We start from the raw sequence: 20601 nt of genomic DNA on the forward strand, positions 1-20601 counted from the left end.
CTCTTCTTCTGGAGTTATCCTCCGAAGAACCGTGGAGATTGGAGTGTTTTCCGACCCTCATCACGCAGGACGAAGGGGCTCTTCTGCATCCCAGCCTCCGGTCCCTGGCTCTCACGGCCTGGATGTTGAGAGCGTAGACTTTGCCTCTTTGGGTCTGTCAGAGGGTGTCTCCCGCATCTTGCTTGCTTCCAGGAAAGATTCCACCAAGAGGAGTTACTTCTTTCTATGGAGGAGGTTTGCCGTCTGGTGTGACAGCAAGGCCCTAGATCCTCGCTCTTGTCCTACACAGACCCTGCTTGAATACCTTCTGCACTTGGCTGAGTCTGGCCTCAAGACCAACTCTGTAAGGGTTCACCTTAGTGCAATCAGTGCATACCATTACCATGTGGAAGGTAAGCCGATCTCGGGACAGCCTTTAGTTGTTCGCTTCATGAGAGGTTTGCTTTTGTCAAAGCCCCCTGTCAAGCCTCCTACAGTGTCATGGGATCTCAATGTCGTTCTCACCCAGCTGATGAAACCTCCTTTTGAGCCACTGAACTCCTGCCATCTGAAGTACTTGACCTGGAAGGTCATTTTCTTGGTGGCAGTTACTTCAGCTCGTAGAGTCAGTGAGCTTCATGCCCTGGTAGCCCAGGCCCCTTACACCAAATTTCATCATAACAGAGTAGTCCTCCGCACTCACCCTAAGTTCTTGCCAAAGGTCGTGTCGGAGTTCCATCTGAACCAGTCAATTGTCTTGCCAACATTCTTTCCCCGTCCTCATTCCTGCCCTGCTGAACATCAGCTGCACACATTGGACTGCAAGAGAGCATTGGCCTTCTATCTGGAGCGGACACAGCCCAACAGACAGTCCGCCCAATTGTTTGTTTCTTTTGATCCCAATAGGAGGGGAGTGGCTGTGGGGAAACGCACCATATCCAATTGGCTAGCAGATTGCATTTCCTTCACTTACACCCAGGCGGGGCTGGCTCTTGAGGGTCATGTCACGGCTCATAATGTTAGAGCCATGGCTGCGTCGGTAGCCCACTTGAAGTCAGCCTCCATTGAAGAAATTTGCAAAGCTGCGACGTGGTCATCTGTCCACACATTCACATCTCATTACTGCCTGCAGCAGGATACCCGACGCGACAGTCGGTTCGGGCAGTCAGTTCTTCAGAACCTGTTTGGGCTTTAGGATCCAACTCCACCCCCCGAGGGCCCTGTTTGTTCTGTTCCAGGCTGCACTCTCAGTTAGTTGGTAAATTTTTTAGGTCAATCTCAGTTATGTCCTCGCCGTTGCGAGGCCCAATTGACCATGGTTGTTGTTTTGAGTGAGCCTGGGGGCTAGGGATACCCCATCAGTGAGAACAAGCAGCCTGCTTGTCCTCGGAGAAAGCGAATGCTACATACCTGTAGAAGGTATTCTCCGAGGACAGCAGGCTGATTGTTCTCACAAACCCGCCCGCCTCCCCTTTGGAGTTGTGTCTTCCCTTGTCTTTGTCTTGCTACATATGAGACTGGCCGGCTCGAGCCGGTTTCGGGCGGGAAGACGGCTGCGCTTGCGCTGTGCGCGCGGGCGCGCGAGGGCTAGCAAAGGACTTTGCTAGTGAAGATTCCGATTGGAGGGGCTGCCGTGGACGTCACCCATCAGTGAGAACAATCAGCCTGCTGTCCTCGGAGAATACCTTCTACAGGTATGTAGCATTCGCTTTTCTGCAACGTACACATGTTAAAGTGGATACAGGGATTCAAAATGCAATCCTTATTCTTGCTTCCCCTCCCCCAGCCTTATTCCACTTAAGTTTCTCACCCCTCACTAATGGGAGGCAGTTTTCAAACCTTTGGCATTGTTCGAGTAGATACGCATTTACCTGCATGTAAGCTTTTGAATATTGCCCATGTATTTGTACTTATAACAAGATTACACCTGCTCTAATCTTTATCTAAATTCTTTATTTCATCATTTTTTTTCCCTTGGACAAGGAGCCTCCTACATAAAGCTCCCAGCAGCCCACTGCTAAGGCAAGTTAGTGCTCATTAGCTGTGTTAACATGAAATGGGTGTTGGAGTTTGGGAGGATTCTGCATTCCAGGACCATCATGGCATAGCTGTCCTGATAAATGAAGCCATAAATGTTTTAAGATCAAGGAAGCTAATTCCCCTACCTTTTTTATTCTGTACTTCTATCAGTACACGTGAAGCAATGCTTTATGGATTCTTCTAAGCCTGCCCTTTTTATCAAAAGTCCAGCCTTGGTTTCTGTGCCTAAAGCACTTTAAGTGAAGTTTTGCGGTCCTGTGACTGCATTCCTTGGCAGTCTGTTAATTGTTAAGCCATGTAGACCAGAGTCTGTTTACAGAAACATAAATTATTTCTGACCCTGCACTAAATCACTTAATGCACTCAGAAGCTATGAGCACAAACCAGTTGCCTGGTGAGTGAAGATGCTGGTATTTCAAAGATATAACTACAGTCAATTTCACATGATTAGAGCTACAATCGAAGCTTAATTGAGTTGGATGTGCTCTGCAGGAGAGTGGAATTGCTTGGATTTGTATTGTGATATTGTTGTCGTACATTCACATAAAAGGCACAGACTAGAAGATGTGCCCTGACTCACAATGAGCTTTTATTGACTGACAAACTTTGTGCTTTCAGTATCCTGTTTGCAAAACAGCTTTAGCTATAAGTTAAATTAGTCTATAAACACCAATACAGCAAATTTGATCAGTTTAGACCGGGGCATTTTTGCATAACTAGCGCGCGTAAAGATCTTTATAGATTGCAAACAGTGACATAATTTTAAAATTGTTCTGGGAAAGGAGGTTTGTTTGCAGTAACCTGATGATATGTGCTGGATTCCTCTCAGATATCTTCTGCAGTAATTCTATTTTACGGTGACCATTTTTGCCTTGGTTAGCTAAAAAGAATCGGGACTTACCCATTTTCCCTGTATACTATGTTTAATATTTTTTTGTTTCTGTAATATACACGAAAAATATGAATGTGCCATTAACTACTAAAATGGGAGTCACAGATGTCCTTTACTACTACTGCCTGTACTTATCATTTCTATAGCACTATTAGACATATGCAGTGCTTGCAATCTATTCAAGACAGACAAACAGGACAAATAAGAAATTAGGAGGTTTCATTTATTACATAAAAACATATGAATATAAACGTATGTTCCCAGGCGCGTCTGACCGTTGTTGGAGATGTGCAACTGAGCTGGGTAGCTTTATACATGTATGGTGGTCTTGTCCAACTCTGCAGCCCTTCTGGGAGGCAGTAGTTACACAACTGACACTCCTCTTAGACTCCCAGTTTCCGAAAGACGCGAAATGGTGCCTTTTAGGCTGGGGAAACAAAAGAGGCCAAAAGTGGCAGAGGAGATTGAAAAGAATATGTTTGGCGTCAGCTAAACTGGAGATTGCAGCACACTGGAAAACGACAAGTGGGTCCTTCTCTTCAGGATTGGAAAATTAGGATCCGGACTGTTGCAGAACTGGAAAAGCTGACAGATTGGAGAAATGGGAGATTCCGATCTGATGCTACAGAATGGACACATCTAGAAAAACTGTAAACCACTGATACTGATAAACAGGAGGGTTAGCCAAGGTAAAAAGAATGGGGAGGGGGGAAGGGGGTGGGAAACAATATAATTTTGGGTTATTTGTTGTTGTTGAGGGTTATTGAACCAGATGAGAACTGGTAGCTTGTAAGCTACGAGATTCTATGTATTGTATTACTCTTGAAGTGTTGAATAAAACTTTAAATTGGAAAATAAAACATATGAATATCCGTACTGGATCAGACCAATGGTCCATCTAGCCCAGTATCCTGTTTCCAACAGTGGCCAATCCAGGTACCTGGCAGAAACACAGATAGTAGCACCGTTCTATGCTACCAATCCCAGGGCAAGCAGTGGCTTCCCCATGTCCGTCTCAATAGCAGACTATGAACGTTTCCTCCAAAAACTTGTCCAAACCTTTTTTTTAAACCCAGATACACAAACCACTGTTACTAATTCATCCGACAAAGAGTTCCAGAGCATAACTATTCATCGAGTATAAAAATATTTCCTCCTATTTGCCATGTGACTTCATTGAGTGTCCCCTTGTCACTTTTTGAAAGAGTAAAAAAAAAAACACTTTTATCTGTTCTACACCACTTAGGATTTTGTAGACCTCAATCATATCTCCCCTCAGCCATCTCTTTTCCAAGCTGAAGAGCCCTAGCCTTTCCTCATATGAGAGATGTTCCATCCCCTTTATCATTTTGGTCGCTCTTCTTTGAATCTTTTCTAATTTCACTATATCTTTTTTGAGATATGGGAATGATTAAAACAACATGGACATTTTGAGCTAGCAGGGCTTGGGGATCCCCAACAGCAACACTAACTAGGTGTGCTACTGCTGGATGGGCCTGAACCCAAAATGGTGGGCCATTGCTTGAATGTTTTGTCATATTTTGTTCTGTCAGTGCATCAGGCTTGCATGCATTTAGCGATGAGGATTTTTCCACTTGTCCACATACCATACTGCTTTATTTAGAGATAAAGCATATATCCAAAAATGAAAAACAAACTGAAACGCAACAGTTACATGAGTCTCTATCCCTCTTCTCTGAGTCAATGTCAGCCTACCATAAAGGCCATATTTATAGAGTTCTTAGGATATTATGATCACATACTCAGACCGGTCCAGGACACAGAAACCTGTAGCTCTTTCAAAGTTACCTTTGCACTGGCCTCTTGGTTACCTCCCTGATTAGTCTCCCTGCTGTGTAGGGTTTTGGAAATGTATGCTTTCTGCTTCATAATAATCATCCTGACTGTGTGTGCCAAGGGATATTCAAGTATACCCATCCCCTGATCTGTGCATAAGTACATAAGTAATGCCATACTGGGAAAAGACCAAGGGTCCATCGAGCCCAGCATCTTGTCCACGACAGCGGCCAATCCAGGCCAAGGGCACCTGGCAAGCTTCCCAAACGTACAAACATTCTATACATGTTATTCCTGGGATTTTGGATTTTTCCAAGTCCGTTTAGTAGCGGTTTATGGACTTGACCTTTAGGAAACCGTCTAACCCCTTTTTAAACTCTGCCAAGCTAACCGCCTTCACCACATTTTCCGGCAATGAATTCCAGAGTTTAATTACACGGGTGAATTCTTTTCCTGGAATTCTTTTACCATCTCCTTGGGTGCAGATGTCTGGGTATTTGCTTTGAAATGCACTAGGCAGCAGAGGGACTAAGCAGGACCTGCTGAGCTTATCCTACCATCTGAATTGGTACAATTTAACACAGGTGGGGCCAATTCACAAATGTGAAATTTCTGAAGCCTATTAGTTTACACCATAGCTTCAAGTACTTAAGCTTGCTACAGAAATATAAGGACTTGGACATACATTCAACCAAGGTGGTCCAAGTGTTTTTCCTACTTTTGTGTCTTTCTGAAATATATATATTGTAGACTTAGATGTGTGGATACATAGAACAAATTCTGTTTTAATGCATTTTATTTCTAGGCTTTAGGGCAGCAAAAGGTAAGCACAGATTTTTTAATTATAAATTTTTACATTTCCAAACAGAAACGTTGGACAAAGCGCTCAAGTACAACTATTAATTCTAAAGAAAACACAAAGGAAATAAAATACCATACTTGGAGCCTAGACTTTTTATAGTCCATGAATATTGTAATGAAGCTGATAATGCGTTCTGTGGTTCTGAGCCCTGAAGGCCTGCAACACTGCACTTGATATGCTGTTATCACCCTATTTGCTGTCATTTGGCCTCAGATGGTAATCAATGGACTTTTTAGTACCTTTTGATCCCGAATACCTATTCACCTTCCATCTGCTTGTGTTAAAAGAAAAGTAAATGTGCTATTTGTTTTCATTGTACACAGAAGTAGAAATTGTATTTAATATCAGGATAAAAGTAGGAATTGACATTGGTGGGTGTAATAAAATAAATAAACAGACCTGTAAAACAGACGTTTTCGGTTCTTTTACGTTTTGTTTATGCATCTCCCCCCCCCCCCCCCCCCCCGTTCTTAATTAATGGATTAAATCGGGTGCTGACTGAACCATCTGTGTATGCTATTTCACCTTGGGGGAACTAGTGTCCTGCAAGTGAGATTGGGGGGGGGGGGTAGATCGTAGAATATATTAATAAAAGGGGGGTTATCCAGCTGTTGAGTTGATTTAACACATTGTCTCTCATAAGTTCAAGGTCAAGCTTATGTTTCAGATAAAGGCAGTTTATAAATTACTTGGCATCTTTCTCACTGAGGTTTATTTACCTCTTTCAGGAGTACTCTGTTGGTTTTCTTGTGTGACTCTTGTTCCTCAGGCCAAACTGCTAGACAGAGCTAGGCCAGAAGCCAGTAGTGCATGGGAAAATTAATGCTTCTCTAAGACTTTCTTTTCTTACATATCTTGACTCCTGGCTTATATATATATATGGCTTATATATATATATATATATATATATATATATATATATATATATATATATATATATATATATATATATATATATAATCTTCTTCATAAGGAATTTCTATTTGATACTGAGATGAACAGTGCAGAAGGACTGCATAGGAGCTAAATGTACAACAGAATATATTATGAGGCTGTAATTTAGGATTAATTACGTACCGGTTACAATGAGCAGCTGACGCACCAAACTGATCACCTCTTATTTGTGTTGCTCAAGCTCCGGGCACTTGTAAAACTAGAGTGGGTTCTGTTTGTTGGTTAGTTCATGTTGTTGTTGGCATAGGCCCTGAATATCATTCCAATTTCACTCTGGAAAGTATCAGCTTTGTTGGAGCTGCAGAAATTTTCTGGTACAGGCTCCATTTTCAAGGACACGTTTGAAAACTCTTGACTGAGCCATGTTGCTAATTAGAAGGCAGAACGTGTAAGATACATTTATCATGCAGGCAGAAATATTTTCTCATGAGAACAATATGTAAAGGAAACAGACCCTTCAGTACTAGGGAGCAAGTGGGGAAGGCACTTTGAACACCACCAATGTCAGCCTGAAGGAGCCTCTATAATGTGAGTTATTTTAGAAATCCCATTGATAAGACTTATACTTACATGGGCTTCTGCCACCAAAGGAGCTTATGTACTAAGCATTATTCCCCAGACACAAATAGGAAAAACCCTTTAATACATCAGATCTCATTTCATGTCCTCTGGTAGAACGAGAGGACATGAAATGAGATTGAAGGGGGGCAGACTCAAGAAAAATGTCAGGAAGTATTTTTTCACAGAGAGAGTAGTGGATGCTTGGAATGCCCTCCCGCGGGAGGTGGTGGAAATGAAAACGGTAACGGAATTCAAACATGCGTGGGATAAGCATAAAGGAATCCTGTGCCGAAGGAATGGATCCTCAGGAGCTTAGTCAGGATCGGGAGGCGGGGCTGGTGGTTGGGAGGCGGGGATAGTGCTGGACAGACTTGTACGGTCTGTGCCAGGGCCGGTGGTGGGCAGCGGGACTGGTGGTTGAGAGGCGGGGATAGTGCTGGACAGACTTGTACGGTCTGTGCCAGAGGCGGGGCTGGTGGTTGGGAGGTGGGGATGGTGCTGGGCAGACTTGTGCGGTCTGTGCCGGAGCCGGTGGTTGGGAGGAGGGGCGGGTGGTTGGGAGGCGGGGATAGTGCTGGGCAAACTTATACGGTCTGTGCCCTGAAGAGCACAGGTACAAATCAAAGTAGGGTATACACAAAAAGCAGCAAATATGAGTTATCTTGTTGGGCAGACTGGATGGACCGTGCAGGTCTTTTTCTGCCGTCATCTACTATGTTACTATGTTATTCCTCGGTGCCATGTTCCACGTTCTGTGTAGTTTTCTCACTGCTTTACTCAGCTTGACCAAACTATGTCCAGCATGGAGGAGACATGATCAGTCGGTGGTAAGGGTGAGAATATGGAAATATGAGCTTCAGTTTAAAATATTGCTTACTGAGGTGGTGGAGATGAAAACGGTAGCGGAATTCAAGCATGCGTGGGATAAACGTAAAAGGAATCCTGTGCAGAATGAATGGATCCTCAGAAGCTTAGCCGAGATTGGGAGACGGGACTGGTGTTTGGGTGGTGGGGCTAGTTCTGGGCAAGACTTCTACGGTCTGTGTCCTGAAAATGGGGCTAGTTCTGGGCAAGACTTCTACGGTCTGTGTCCTGAAAATGGCAGATACAAATCAAGGTAAGGTATACACAAGAAGTAGCACATATGAGTTTATCTTGTTGGGCAGACTGGATGGATCATGCAGGTCTTTTTCTGCCGTCATCTACTATGTTACTATGCTGCACCCTTTCTAGATACTGTCATTGGCTGTGGTTTCCTATGACAGATTTTTCAAGATTCTGTGGCAATTTTGTGGCATGTTTTCATATGTTTTTGTATTGAACAAAATATATATATTTGTATGTACAAATATTGTTTGAGGGGGGCTTTTACTAAAGCTTAGCTTGAGTTATCTGCAGCAGGGCCCATAGGAATAAAATGGGCCCTGCTGTAGATAACTTGAGCTAAGTTTTAATAAAAGACCCCCATTATTTCTTCTGTGCCCAGTATATTTGGCCCCTTGGGGGAAAAGTAATTTAGTGATGAGGGGGAATAGTGAATAAGGGACGGGATCTGCGCTAAGTCTTATTTAGGTAATCTGCCATGCCTCTCTCTGCGTTACTCCTGTGAACTGGATCATAGGTGCCGACTCCGTGGGTGCTGTGAGTGCTCGAGCACCGCCAATATTTCATCCACCGGAAGTTCCCTTCACCAGGCCAGAATTTTAAAAGTCCCTCCCTCCCTCCGAGTTCCAGGTCCCTCCCCCCTCCCTCCCTCCGAGTTCCAGGGCCCCCCCCCCCCCCCCCCATCTGAATTTTAAAAGTCATCTTACCTTGTCGGGGTTACACTGGCAGCAGCAGTGAAAAGCGTGCAGGCTTGGCACTTCACCCCTTCCCCTCTCTCAGCTCTGGTCCTGCCCTCATTTCCTGTTTCCGCAAAAACAGGACCAGAGCTGAGCGAAGGGAAGGGCTGAAGTGCCGAGTCTGCACGCTTTTCACTGCTGCTATTGGCGTAACCCAGACAAGGTAAGATGACTTTTAAAATTCGGAGGGAGGGGGTTGGGGAGAGATGGAGCGGGAATGCATCACCTGTAAAAAAAAAAAAAACTTTTTCAGCACCCCAATCATTTTGAAAAGTTGGCTCCTATGAACTGGATTCAGCTCCAGATTGGAGAGAGAGCCTGCCTCTTAGTGATCCCAGTGTCCATAGGTGGCAGGAGGAGCAGGTTGCAGGCATCAGGCTTCCAGATGGGCCACTGTCCCAAATCTTTTAAGTACCTGGCTATATCTCTGGTTCTGATGCTTGAAATCCTAGTATATGTCCTCCAATTGTATGTAAAAGTTAAGATTTCCCAGGCTTAAACTTTTGTAGAACTTACCCTTCCGAACAGAAGGTACCCCTTTAACAATATTTGCAATTTGTTGACATGCATGAAGAAGCTGTTCATAGCATTTTTGCTTCTTTGTAAAAAGCAAAGACGCAGGTTTCCAGTGTCCCATTTTTCTCTAACTTCTGTTTTGAAACACTTCTCCAACTTGTTCATGCGAGAACATGAAAGTTTATGAAACTGTATGCCTAAACAAAACCCTTTGAGTCTCAGCATTTCTAGCTTAATATGTAATAATTGTTTATAATATAAATCATATTTCATGCTTTTTCTTTCAGCTATTAATGTGGTAACATACAGCGATTACAGTTTCTATAGCAAATAGAATATAGTGTAAATTTATTTAGACAGTTCCTTGTTATGGGATCTCATCTTAAGTCATATCAGCTCACTAAGAGGTTTTAGTGCGAGTGATAACCATATTACATGTCTCGAGTAAGGCAGCGTTTATTATGTACCAGATGTGGGGCAAAATGGGTGGTATTTTACACATTTGCATGCATATTAAAATTAAAGACATCCACATCTGGTAAACATGCAAATGGCATGTTAATGACCTCATTAGTTATGGCCCTGAAATAAACTAACAGCATGGTAGTATTTGCCACAGAAAATGTATCCACTAGCCCCAGGCTCTTTGTAAATGAGCTCACATTGTATACTTCAGAGGACAGAGCTTCAAAGGGCAAAAGGAACATGAGAGGGTCTGGAAAAAGTAGAATATGCCCCAGGAAAGTGTAGAGGAGGTCTAATACTAAACTACAGAAAATGTTAACATTGTTATCCTATTATGCATCATTGCTTATTCATTTAGTGTACTTTTTGCTTTTATGTTATATTTATTCATGCTTTTGCTATTTTAGGTTTTAAACGCACAGAACGCTGGATACAAAGCAGCTATCATTCACAATGTTGCGTCAGATGACTTACTTAGCATGGGATCCACTGACGGTGAGTATCTCATCTCGGGAGTAATTTTAAAAGACCTATTACAGGTATAGGTACAGACGAGAGGTTACATGCATGATTCATTTTTAAAAGGAAAAAAACAATATGCACATGTAAAGGTTTCTGCGTAACTGTTGCATTTAAGAGCATGATTCCAAAGTATGTGTATACTACTTACATTATAATTAGAGACTTGGTTCTTGATTGTTTGTTTATGAATTGCAACTTTAGGTGTTGATTTCCAAGTACAAAATAAGGTTTCTTTGAGGGTTATGTACAGAAGCACGGTATAACTAATAAACGTACAAAAAATCTGTGTGTGGTCATTTTCATGCGACATGTAGTGCAATAGAATATCTATATTTGTGTCATCTGTGCAGAAAAGGCATCAAACTGAGTGCAAAACACAAGACAAACCAGGGGGAGGGGTGAGGAAGAACTAGGAAAGTGATGTTTTCCCCAATGTTTATCCAGTGAAAACCTATTTTGACTTTTTTCATCAGGTTGCTTATTAAAATCTAACAAAGGGTAAGCCCTAATTATAACACCATTATGTGCATACATTGATCAAACATGCTTACACACTCTTGCAGCTGCTAGAATTTTTTGATTTTTAATAAAATCTGAGTGTACTGCTTCCCATACAATATACATTGAAGTGGTTTCTATTTTTTCTAAAGCTGCCTAAGTATGTTGTTTGGGATCTAGTGGTTAGATTAATGGTTTGTGTTTGCCCTGTTCTCTTATTGTGGCAGCCATAAAACCCCTATTGCTTTCTGGCTCCCTTTCCCTTCTTTGCAGGTATACTCCTCTGAACTTTGCTAATGCCTTCTGTGAGTCACTCTGACCACTTCTGCCTTTTGAGCGTCCCTTGAGATTTCTATATATGCACATACCTCTCGTTCCTGGAACTTCTTTTCCAGTCTGTGTGGCTGTCTGCCAGATAAATCCTTATTCAAAACAGCTGTTTGGCTTCCAGCTTAGTACTGCAGCATCTTGAGTTTCTCTGCTCATTCACTATACTGCATCCTCTCTCATCCATCCTCAAAGCTTACTCAGTATCTCTTCAGTCAGCCACCTTCCAGGTTCTTATCTCATATGGATATGAGTTGCAGCAGTTGAACTTGCAGGTGAGGGCCTGCCAAGTTCAACACATTCTGCCCTACCTCTTTCAGGTGCCAGGAATAAGAAGGAGATGGACCTCTTACGTGGGTCAGTTCCACAAGGAGGACCACATCTCAGGTAGAGAAATTGGCCTTTCTCATCCACAGAATCATGTCATTGATGTCTCTGTTCAGTTAAAATGGAATACATTCACGCATAAAATCTGTGCCTGTGCAGAGCATGCACACATTTTTGCCTTTACTTGTATGCTGTGTAGGGTGGAGATACCTGCATTTCTGCTACAACTTTTACAAAATGCAGTTCCTGCTGTATGAGTGCAAAATTACATTCATTATTTGCACCTCCCATTTTTAAAATAAAAATAAATCCACCCAGATATTAAGAGGGTTTTTTTTGTTTATGCAAGAGGAATTTAATTATATGTGTTGGGGAACAGCACTAACCATCATTGCACTGCAAAATATTTAAGTAAATACACTCAAAGGTAAGGAAGGATTAGTTTCTTTTTCTGTAAATGCAGTGCAGTTTGTTTACAGATCTTTACAGACTAGGCATTCATTACAACACTCAGCTTTGAGATCTTATGCAAGGAGAATGTATATCAAGATATAAATATTGCTTGAAATCCTGAATCATTAATTATACTAGTGCAGTGTGAAGTCACTGTGAATGGCAGTTGTGGCAGGCGCTGGGTCCAGATATTCTCATTTTGTCTGTTGCTGGTCAGTGTGCTTGATTTCTCTAGAATTTCTGAAGATGATTCTGCAGTTCTGCTTTCTTGCTTCTAGATGGGAAGTAAATAGTGGCTGTTAAGAAGGTTGGTTTTTTTTTTTTTTTGCTTGTAGAGTGGATTGGTGTGAGAGCGGAGACCCTCTCCGTTTTCTTGCCCTCTATGCTAGTGAAGAGTCAGAGAGTGAAGTTGAGGTTTCCCTTATAATTCTTAGCCTGCAGGAACTGAGGTTATGTTGGGGCAGTAATCTAATCATAGTGCAGGAAAAGTTGAAACTGGTTCTTTTCGGTTCTGGAGATGTTAGGAAGCTGGACACATGTTTCTGGGTTGGCCAGGTGCTCAGATACACATTCAGGAATGTTCAGAATTATGTATTACTCTTAGATAAGAATCTATCCAATGCTTGAGTCCGGGAATTTCAGAATGAAAGATCTATTTTAAGGACTGGCCATGATTTTTTTTTTTTTTTTTTAAACTGACAACATGCAGAGAGCTGAACACCCAAATCACTCTATTGAGGACTATTGAAGAGGCATTCTGTACTTGCAGAATTGTTGTAATTGTTATGCCTTTTTCTTGGTTGTACTCTTTTGTATCACAGTGCCAGCCTTTATCAGTTCGTAATGACCTTCCTTTGTATCAGCTCTGCATTTCTGCTAGGAGGTGATTGATAAATTAACATATCTTTTGTCCAAGCTGGCTTGATCATTAAATGTAGGAGGAGTGCAATATTGCTTCTCAGAACTTGGAAAGTTTTCACTGGCCAATTACATCCAGTAGCAATTTTTATATCTTTGAATCCAGTGTAATCAATAATTCAGCACAACACTATACATCTCCCTTTCTTTCCCATTTTTGATATCCACACTAAAAGTAAAATTTGTTGGTGTTGAAAAAAGGGGGATATCTTTATTGCAAAACAACACAAAATTGAGCCATATGAGGTGGAAGGGGAGATATTTGATAGTAAAAATATTACTAGATGGGATTAAGATGACCTTAGTTTGTCTCTCTGTACCCAGTAGTAGCCAAGGGCATTTCTAGGAAAATTTGGAAGCGAGACTGGGCTAGGAGGATGCCGTTGTTATGGGGAGGATTTCAATTTAAATTTGGATGCACAGACAGTTAATACAGGTGCAAGTGACACATCCAAGAGAAATTATAGAGTACAATTGAGAAAATTGTTGGGAAGGCTATAACTTACTCATGCATGGAGATTTAGATATTCTAAGAAGTATGACTATACTTTACTCACACCCGGACAATTTATATTGTAGGATAGACATATTAGTGGGAATTCTATATATGGTACCGAAAAAGCCACGCTCAGCACTATTCTATAAACCTTGCCTAGTTAGGCGCATTTATAGAATAAGCGTATGGCCGTCCCAGTGACTAAAATCTAGGTGTGGCCATTTACACTACTACTACTACTACTATTTACACCAAGTAAAACCTGGTATAAATGCCCATGCCTAACTTAGGCGTGGATCGGGCATATTCTGTAACACAGTGTGTAATTTTTAGAAACGCCCATGGTCTGGCTATGCCCCTCCCATGGCCACGCCCCCTTTTAGATCCATGCTTTAGCATTTATGTGCACTACTTTACAGAATTGTTTTTGGATAATGTAGAATATAAGAACCAATAAATAGTGCTGATAGTTGCTTGTTATCGCCCTATTGTCAGCGCTGATTGGCTTGTTAATCAAGTTGCATGTGCAATTTGGCCACACTGCTAAATTTGCACATGCAGCTTTAGTTTCCATATCTAGAGTTCCCCTCCCTTTTTGTGTACCAACAAGTAGTGCAAGGGTTGAAGGAGCTCAAATAGAACCTATTACTTTGACCATTCTCCAGTGTGGATCCAGTGAAGGATGGAAATCAGAGTGGGCTCTAATTTTGGAAGCTTAATGATAGCTTTCTAGATTTAAGGAGACTGGCTAGAAGGTTGAGAGTATATTAGTGGAGTATTTGACTTGAAAAATAATGGGCCAGTGTTGAAAGCAACTTATGGGATGGGATGAAGGGTAGTTAGAAGAGAGGTTCTGGTGTCATTTAAAAGGAGATAGTTAAAAGGGAGCAAGAGTTACTATAGAGGATAAAATCCCTCGAACAGGAGCACAAACATTCTCTATCACAAACGTCCTACATAGTACTAGAGGCGGAGAGGGTGGAGCTGAGGGTCTGGATACAGCTGATTTTGCTTAAAAAAGGTGAAACAGCTATATTTTGAAACAGCATAGTAAAGTTGGTAAATTACTGGCTCTTAAGCTCAACAAAGAACTCTGCAAATGGAGATATTGAAGTTAAAGGACAAGGAGGAAAAAACTTGCTGTGAAGATGGGAGAAATAGAGAAAAATGAAGGCAAATAAAGACCATCCCTGACATGCACCTATGGAAAGATATAAACAGGATGGAGTCGGTCCAGGGGACGGCTACAAAACTGATAAGTTGTCTCCATCATAAAACATATAGGGACAGGCTTATGAACCTCAACATGTATACACTGGAAAAGAGGAGGGAGGGAGGAGATATAATAGAGACGTTTAAATACCTCAGTGGCATCAATGTACAGGAGGTGAGCCTTTATCAAATGAAGAAAAACTCTGGAATGAGAGGGCATAGGAAGAAGTTGAGATGAAAATACGCTTAGGAAGAATCTAAGAAAATACTCCTTCACAGAAAGGGTGGTGGATGCGTGGAATGGCCTCCCAGTGGAGGTAGTGGAGACCAAGGCTGTGTCAAAATTTTAAGGAAGCATGGGACAGGCATCTGGTATCCCTTAGGAAAAAGAGGAGTTAGTGGTTACTGCAGCCTAGAACATTACTGAGGAAGGGCAGACTGGATGGGCCATCTGGCCCTTATGTGCCATCCACAAGCATCTCCCTGTGCTCTCACACTTCTAGGCATACGTCCAAAACCTCAAGATCCTCCAGGTCACGCGTGGGCTATGGCAGAGGTGGCCAAATCTTGCCGTTGCCACATTGAACAAGAAACCACCCAGAAGCTAAAACGGGCTGAGATGGAGGCTGAGGCTGCACATGAAAAAGCTGAGCTGAACATTGATAGAGGTGCTCCAGCAACAGAAAGAAATAGCTGCACTTAAGGCAAAAGCCGAGGTCTTCAAAACTGCTGTGGGTCGGAATGACGGAAAGAATTGACTTAATCACTTTGCCTCTGAAGACTCTACAAACAAAAGCTTGCTTTCCTATAAATTCGATGGAGTTCTTTTATGTTAGTTTTTATTTGATTTTATATCATCATGTAAACCGTTTTTGTTTTGTAACCACAATTTGAAACGGTATAGTAAAATGAATAAACGATAAACGAAGCACACACTCAACCACTTGCTAGCGCATTGAAGCAATTTGAATCAGAAGAGCCCTCAGATCCTGAGGAACCAAATCTGTTTTCATCAGAGTCTAATCTACCTGAAAGAAGGAAGCCCAAGGCAAAGCGTGTTATGGAGGCAGGTTGCCATCACAGTGATCTACACGTATGTACGTATATGGATGCTCTACTACTGGCACTTGCTCCAGAAAAACGCGCCAGTGGAAACGCTTCATTTCAACTGCAGACTCTGGTGCCACCCAGGAACTGGGCTCGGCTAGACATTGCCTTGAAGCTGCCCTAGCAAGAGAAAGAAGCAGCTATCTTAAGAGGCCCAAGTAAAGGCCCTTGAAGAAGACATAAGGCAGGATGGCGGAGAGATGAGCAATGCATTGTATGTAATGTAGTCTCACATGTAATGCAGTCACCCCTGCCTGTCTATATAAGGACTGTTACTATTGGTCTATTCTGCTGCAAAGACCTCTTCTCTTTCTCAGCCAAGCTTGGCTCTTTTGTCTACCTGCTATCAATTCCTGGTCATTCTTACTGTCTCCTGAGATGTCAGCCAGGTATGACCTTTCCCTCCAATCGAGGGCTGCCCTCCGGGATCACCCCTGCTATCTGATGGCAGGCTTTGTTCCTATTGATCCCTTTACGTCCTCCTGACTGGGCCTGTGTGAGCCCCTTCTTGGCCTCTTCTGCTCCATGAGGCATTCTCCATGTTGCTTCAGACAGCACTTGCCCTGCTAAACCCCTTGTAATGAACTCATTAATATCTCTCTAATAAGATATTGCACATTCCAGCCACCCAGCTCTGAACTACCTTCATCCGTTTAACTATTTTCCTACCGTTGCAATAAAGCTGCCTTTCTTTAGATTTCTATCTCCAACCTCTCAGAAGTATGGAGTCTCTTTTTGCCTTGGAGCAATACTTCTGAACATCTGACTGTGAGTAAATTATCTATATTTATCCAATAAAGGAAATTTCAGAAAATAAAGAGGCTTCAGGTGTGTGTTGGTGTACTGCGGTTATACTTCAAGATATTAAGTCTTTACAGATATTAAGAGGCCTGACACAGGGCTTTATAGGAGTGATTGAGGGGGAACCTGTATTTAACCATCTGGTTTTTCAAATAACACAAGAAATGTAAAAATTGAACTTTAAGAGCTTGGCTTCTTAATTGGTGACTGTTTTATATAGAGACTTTTGTAAAATCCAGCAGTTAGCCACTTTTTTTTTTAATTCTTATTCTGTCCAATCCAATGGAAGTTTAAAAATATATAGAAGAGATCAAATGTCCGCCATCTGTCTGGGAGTAAAATAACTCTCAAAAGGTTTAACAGAATGGGATGAAACTTGGCAAATCGGAAAAATGGGTAAGAAAAGAAGATGAAAATGGGCTCAATGTATTTCTGTGGAGATGAAATTCCAGCTTCTGTAGCATGGAAACTTGCATACAGCGAAACAGAACAATTAAGGAATGCCTGCTTTCAAACTGCTTCTCCTCATTCTGTACTGTCCAGACCTCCCCAAAACTATCCCCCTTTGTGCACCTAAGCTGCAAAGTGTCCCCACCATCAAAAACTGCTTCTGAGTAACTGCCCTACCATCCCAAAAACTACCCACTGCAACTGCCCACTACCCCACAATCTACCTTAATCCCCAAATCTACCCTCTGCAAATTCCCAACCCTGCTTCCTCCCTCATAGACATAATACATGTCCAGCACAAACATAGATATGCTCACAGAAATTATAAATAATTTAGCCCTATATTTAATTTTTGTTGTTAATTCTATTGTGAAAACAGTTTTCTTATTGGCTGTTATGTGTATCTGTTGCAGTGGGCAGAGCCAGATTAAGGCATTGGCAAACTCTGCACATATTTTGCATTTACATGTTTAGGGGGCAGAGGTGTAGCTAGGTGGGGAGCAACTATTCGATTTTGAATAAAATGTCACCTGTGCAGATCAGCTCTTCGGCTTCACACTGAAATCTATTTTACAATAAGGTCTGCTCCCCCTGACATCAAAACCTGGCTACGCTTTTGTTAGGGGGGCCCTTGTGAAATGTGTGCAGGACTCAGAATTTTGTATTGATGTCCAGAAGGTTGAAGGATGGTTAATATTTCTGGACATTTTTCGGAGTTTAGACCTCTATCTGCAGTTTTCTAATCTTCCCTCCTGTGTGAGTGAGCCTGCACTGCCAGCTTCCAGTGTAACTGGCAGCAGACTGAGGGTTGACTCCAGCACTGAAAGACTATTCTTATCATAAGAAAGGAAGTTCTTGTACAGACCAGATATGTGAAACACACACACTGGTAGGAATGTTATGAGCCATGTTCTGCCTGCTTCCCCCCCCCCCCCCCCCCCCTTCTTTTTTTTAAAATGTGTCTCCTTATAAAATAACTGTTCCCCCTGTATGTGCTGGCCTTCAAATTGGAAAGAGTCACAATAATATGGCATATATTGTCTGTAGTTGATTCATATGGGCAAAAATACTGTAAAGATTCTTACACACTGGCAGTAGCAGTGGCGTAGCCAAGGGTGGGCCCAGGCCCATCCAATAGCAGCACACCTGTGATGTGGGTGGCAGGGATCCCCAAGCCCCACCAGCCAAAATCTCCCAACAACTGTCCCTCCTGCATACCTTGTAAATAGCAGATCTTCGCCTGCAGCAAGCAGTGACCGATACATACTTCTCGCACCAACCCCACAGCCTTCCCTCTGACGTGTTCCTGCCTATGCAAAAACAAGACGTTGCATCATGGGAAGCCTATGCGGCCAACATGAGCAGTGTGTATAAGTTTCTGCTCGCTGCTGGTGGAAATCTGCTATTGAAAAGGTATGCGGGAGAGGGGGGATGTTTGAGAGACCATATGGCATGCAGGTGAGAGAAGGAGAGACCAAATCACCTGTGGGACTGGGTGGGGCTCTTCTGGCCATCCATCTTGGACCCAGGCCCACCCAAAGGGCACATGATAAACCTATTGTAGACTTCTCATCTTTCTAAATTATAACCCTGAGCCTGGTGTGCACCCCTCCGGTTCTTCACATTAGAAGACTTGAAGTATAAACCCGTAAGCAGCTTCTTTTTGGCAATTGTTTATCTGTCTGGTGGAAAAGTATATTGAACACTTTCATAGATATGTCAGTAGTGGGATATTGGGGCTCTGAATATGGGTGACTTGCTTTTGAACTCATTTTCTTATGCTTTGTAGCTGAACTTCTGAAGAAGATAGACATCCCATCGGTTTTTATTGGTGAGACTTCAGCTAATTCCCTAAAAAATGAGTTTACCTTTGAAAAAGGGTAAGTTTTTTGCTTTTTCATTCAAGATGTAGTATTTTAACTGCTCAGATTCATTAGTATACCTTGTTCAACTTGTGTAGGTTTAAGGCTAAAGGCTGAGTGATAGGGATGTCAAGTATATAAAGGCATATGTTTGGAATTAGCATTGAAGCTTCAGCTCAGCAGTGTTTGCTAGTTAATCTTTAATTTTATTCCTGTTGGCTAAATCGTTAGATGTTATCACTTCTAAAATTTTGTGTCTTTAAAACTTGTTAGCTTATAAAGATATTGATCCTAACCAACTGGTTTTCTTTTAAGTAGTTTAACGGTATTGTAATTAAAAAATAAATATATTAGAATTGTATATTCTGATACAACACTTGTATAATGGAAATGCTGTTGTGACACATGAATTGTTCCAATGTGTCTGGTGGCATTTTTATATTTGGCTAATATCCTTAATACCTTTGCAAGTTTTAAATTATTGAAAAAGTCAAAAATACTAAGATGGAGTCAGCAGTCCAGCAGCGAGAGGGGTGCTATCCAGTCTTTTGCATTGAGTGTCACACATATGATTATCTCCCAGTTGGTGAACGGTTATATGTGTTTGCCTGATGCAAAGAGCTCATAGCTCTCGGAGAACAGGTCCGTCCTGTTGAGGCTAGAGTAGCAGACTTGGTGTAGCTGAGGGAGATGGCGAGGTATATTGAGGAGACCTACAGGGACGTTGTAGAAACGTTCCACCTCCAGTCTGGCAGTCCCTGTGCTGCCTTGGACGAGGGAGGTGTCCTAGAAGGAGAGCATCACCCTGGTGAAGTAGAAAGTACTCCTGTAGCCAGGACCTGCCCACCAGGGGATGTAGGATACCGAGGATAAGTCTCCAAGAACTTCTGCCTAGGAGGGAAGGGTTAGGACAGCTGTTTTGGTTGGTGATTCGATCATTAGGCATATAGATATCTGGGTGGCTGGTGGACATGAGGATCGCCTAGTGACTTGCCTGTCTGGTGCAAAGCTGGCAGACCTCACGCGTCACCTAGACAGGATCTTAGATAGTGCTGGGGAGGAGCTGGCTGTCTTGGTACATGTGGGTACCAATGACATAGGAAAATGTGGGAGGGAGGTTCTGGAAGCCAAATTGATGCTCTTAGGTAGAAAGCTGAAGTCCAGATCCTCCATGGTCTCATTTTCAGAGATGCTCCCCTTTCCATGCGCAGGACCCAAAAGGCAGGCAGAGCTCTGAAGTCTCAATGTGTGGTTGAGATGATGGTGCAGGGATGAGGGATTTAAATTTATTACTACTACTTAAAATTTCTATAGCGCCACTAGATGTACGCAGCGCTGTACACTTGAACATGAAGAGACAGTCCCTGCTCGACAGAGCTTACAATCTAATTAGGGCAGACAAACAGGACAAATAAGAGATAAAGGAATTACTGGGCAACCTTCTGGGAAAGGGGGAGACTGTTCTGAAAGGATGGGCTCCACCTTAACTGAGATGGAACCAGACTGCAGGTGCTAACTTTTAAAAAGAAGATAGAGCAGCTTTTAAACTAGAATGGGGAGGGGGGGAAGCCGACAGTCACCCAGGAGCACATGGTTCACTCTGGAGTATCCTTGAAGGATACTATTGAAACAGGACTTTTAAGGAATTCGAGTAGAGAGGTTTCAACAATGCTGAAAGTAAGTGAGGTATGCTTAATGAGAGAACAGGATAAAGGCTGTAC

The 20601-nt window shown here is 42.4% G+C and overlaps 1 protein-coding gene across 1 annotated transcript in view; it reads left to right on the forward strand.

Annotated features, from left to right (window-relative positions):
• RNF13 (ring finger protein 13) overlaps positions 1 to 20601 on the forward strand; it is a 173813-nt gene that overhangs the window by 119475 nt on the left and 33737 nt on the right. The window contains exons 5-6 of the mRNA XM_030216993.1: positions 10315 to 10402; positions 18808 to 18898. Coding sequence (XP_030072853.1) covers positions 10315 to 10402; positions 18808 to 18898 — 179 coding nt within the window. The remainder of the gene's footprint in view (positions 1 to 10314; positions 10403 to 18807; positions 18899 to 20601) is intronic.

Source organism: Microcaecilia unicolor, chromosome 10, assembly GCF_901765095.1.
Source record: "Microcaecilia unicolor chromosome 10, aMicUni1.1, whole genome shotgun sequence".
NCBI classification, from domain to species: Eukaryota; Metazoa; Chordata; class Amphibia; order Gymnophiona; family Siphonopidae; genus Microcaecilia; species Microcaecilia unicolor.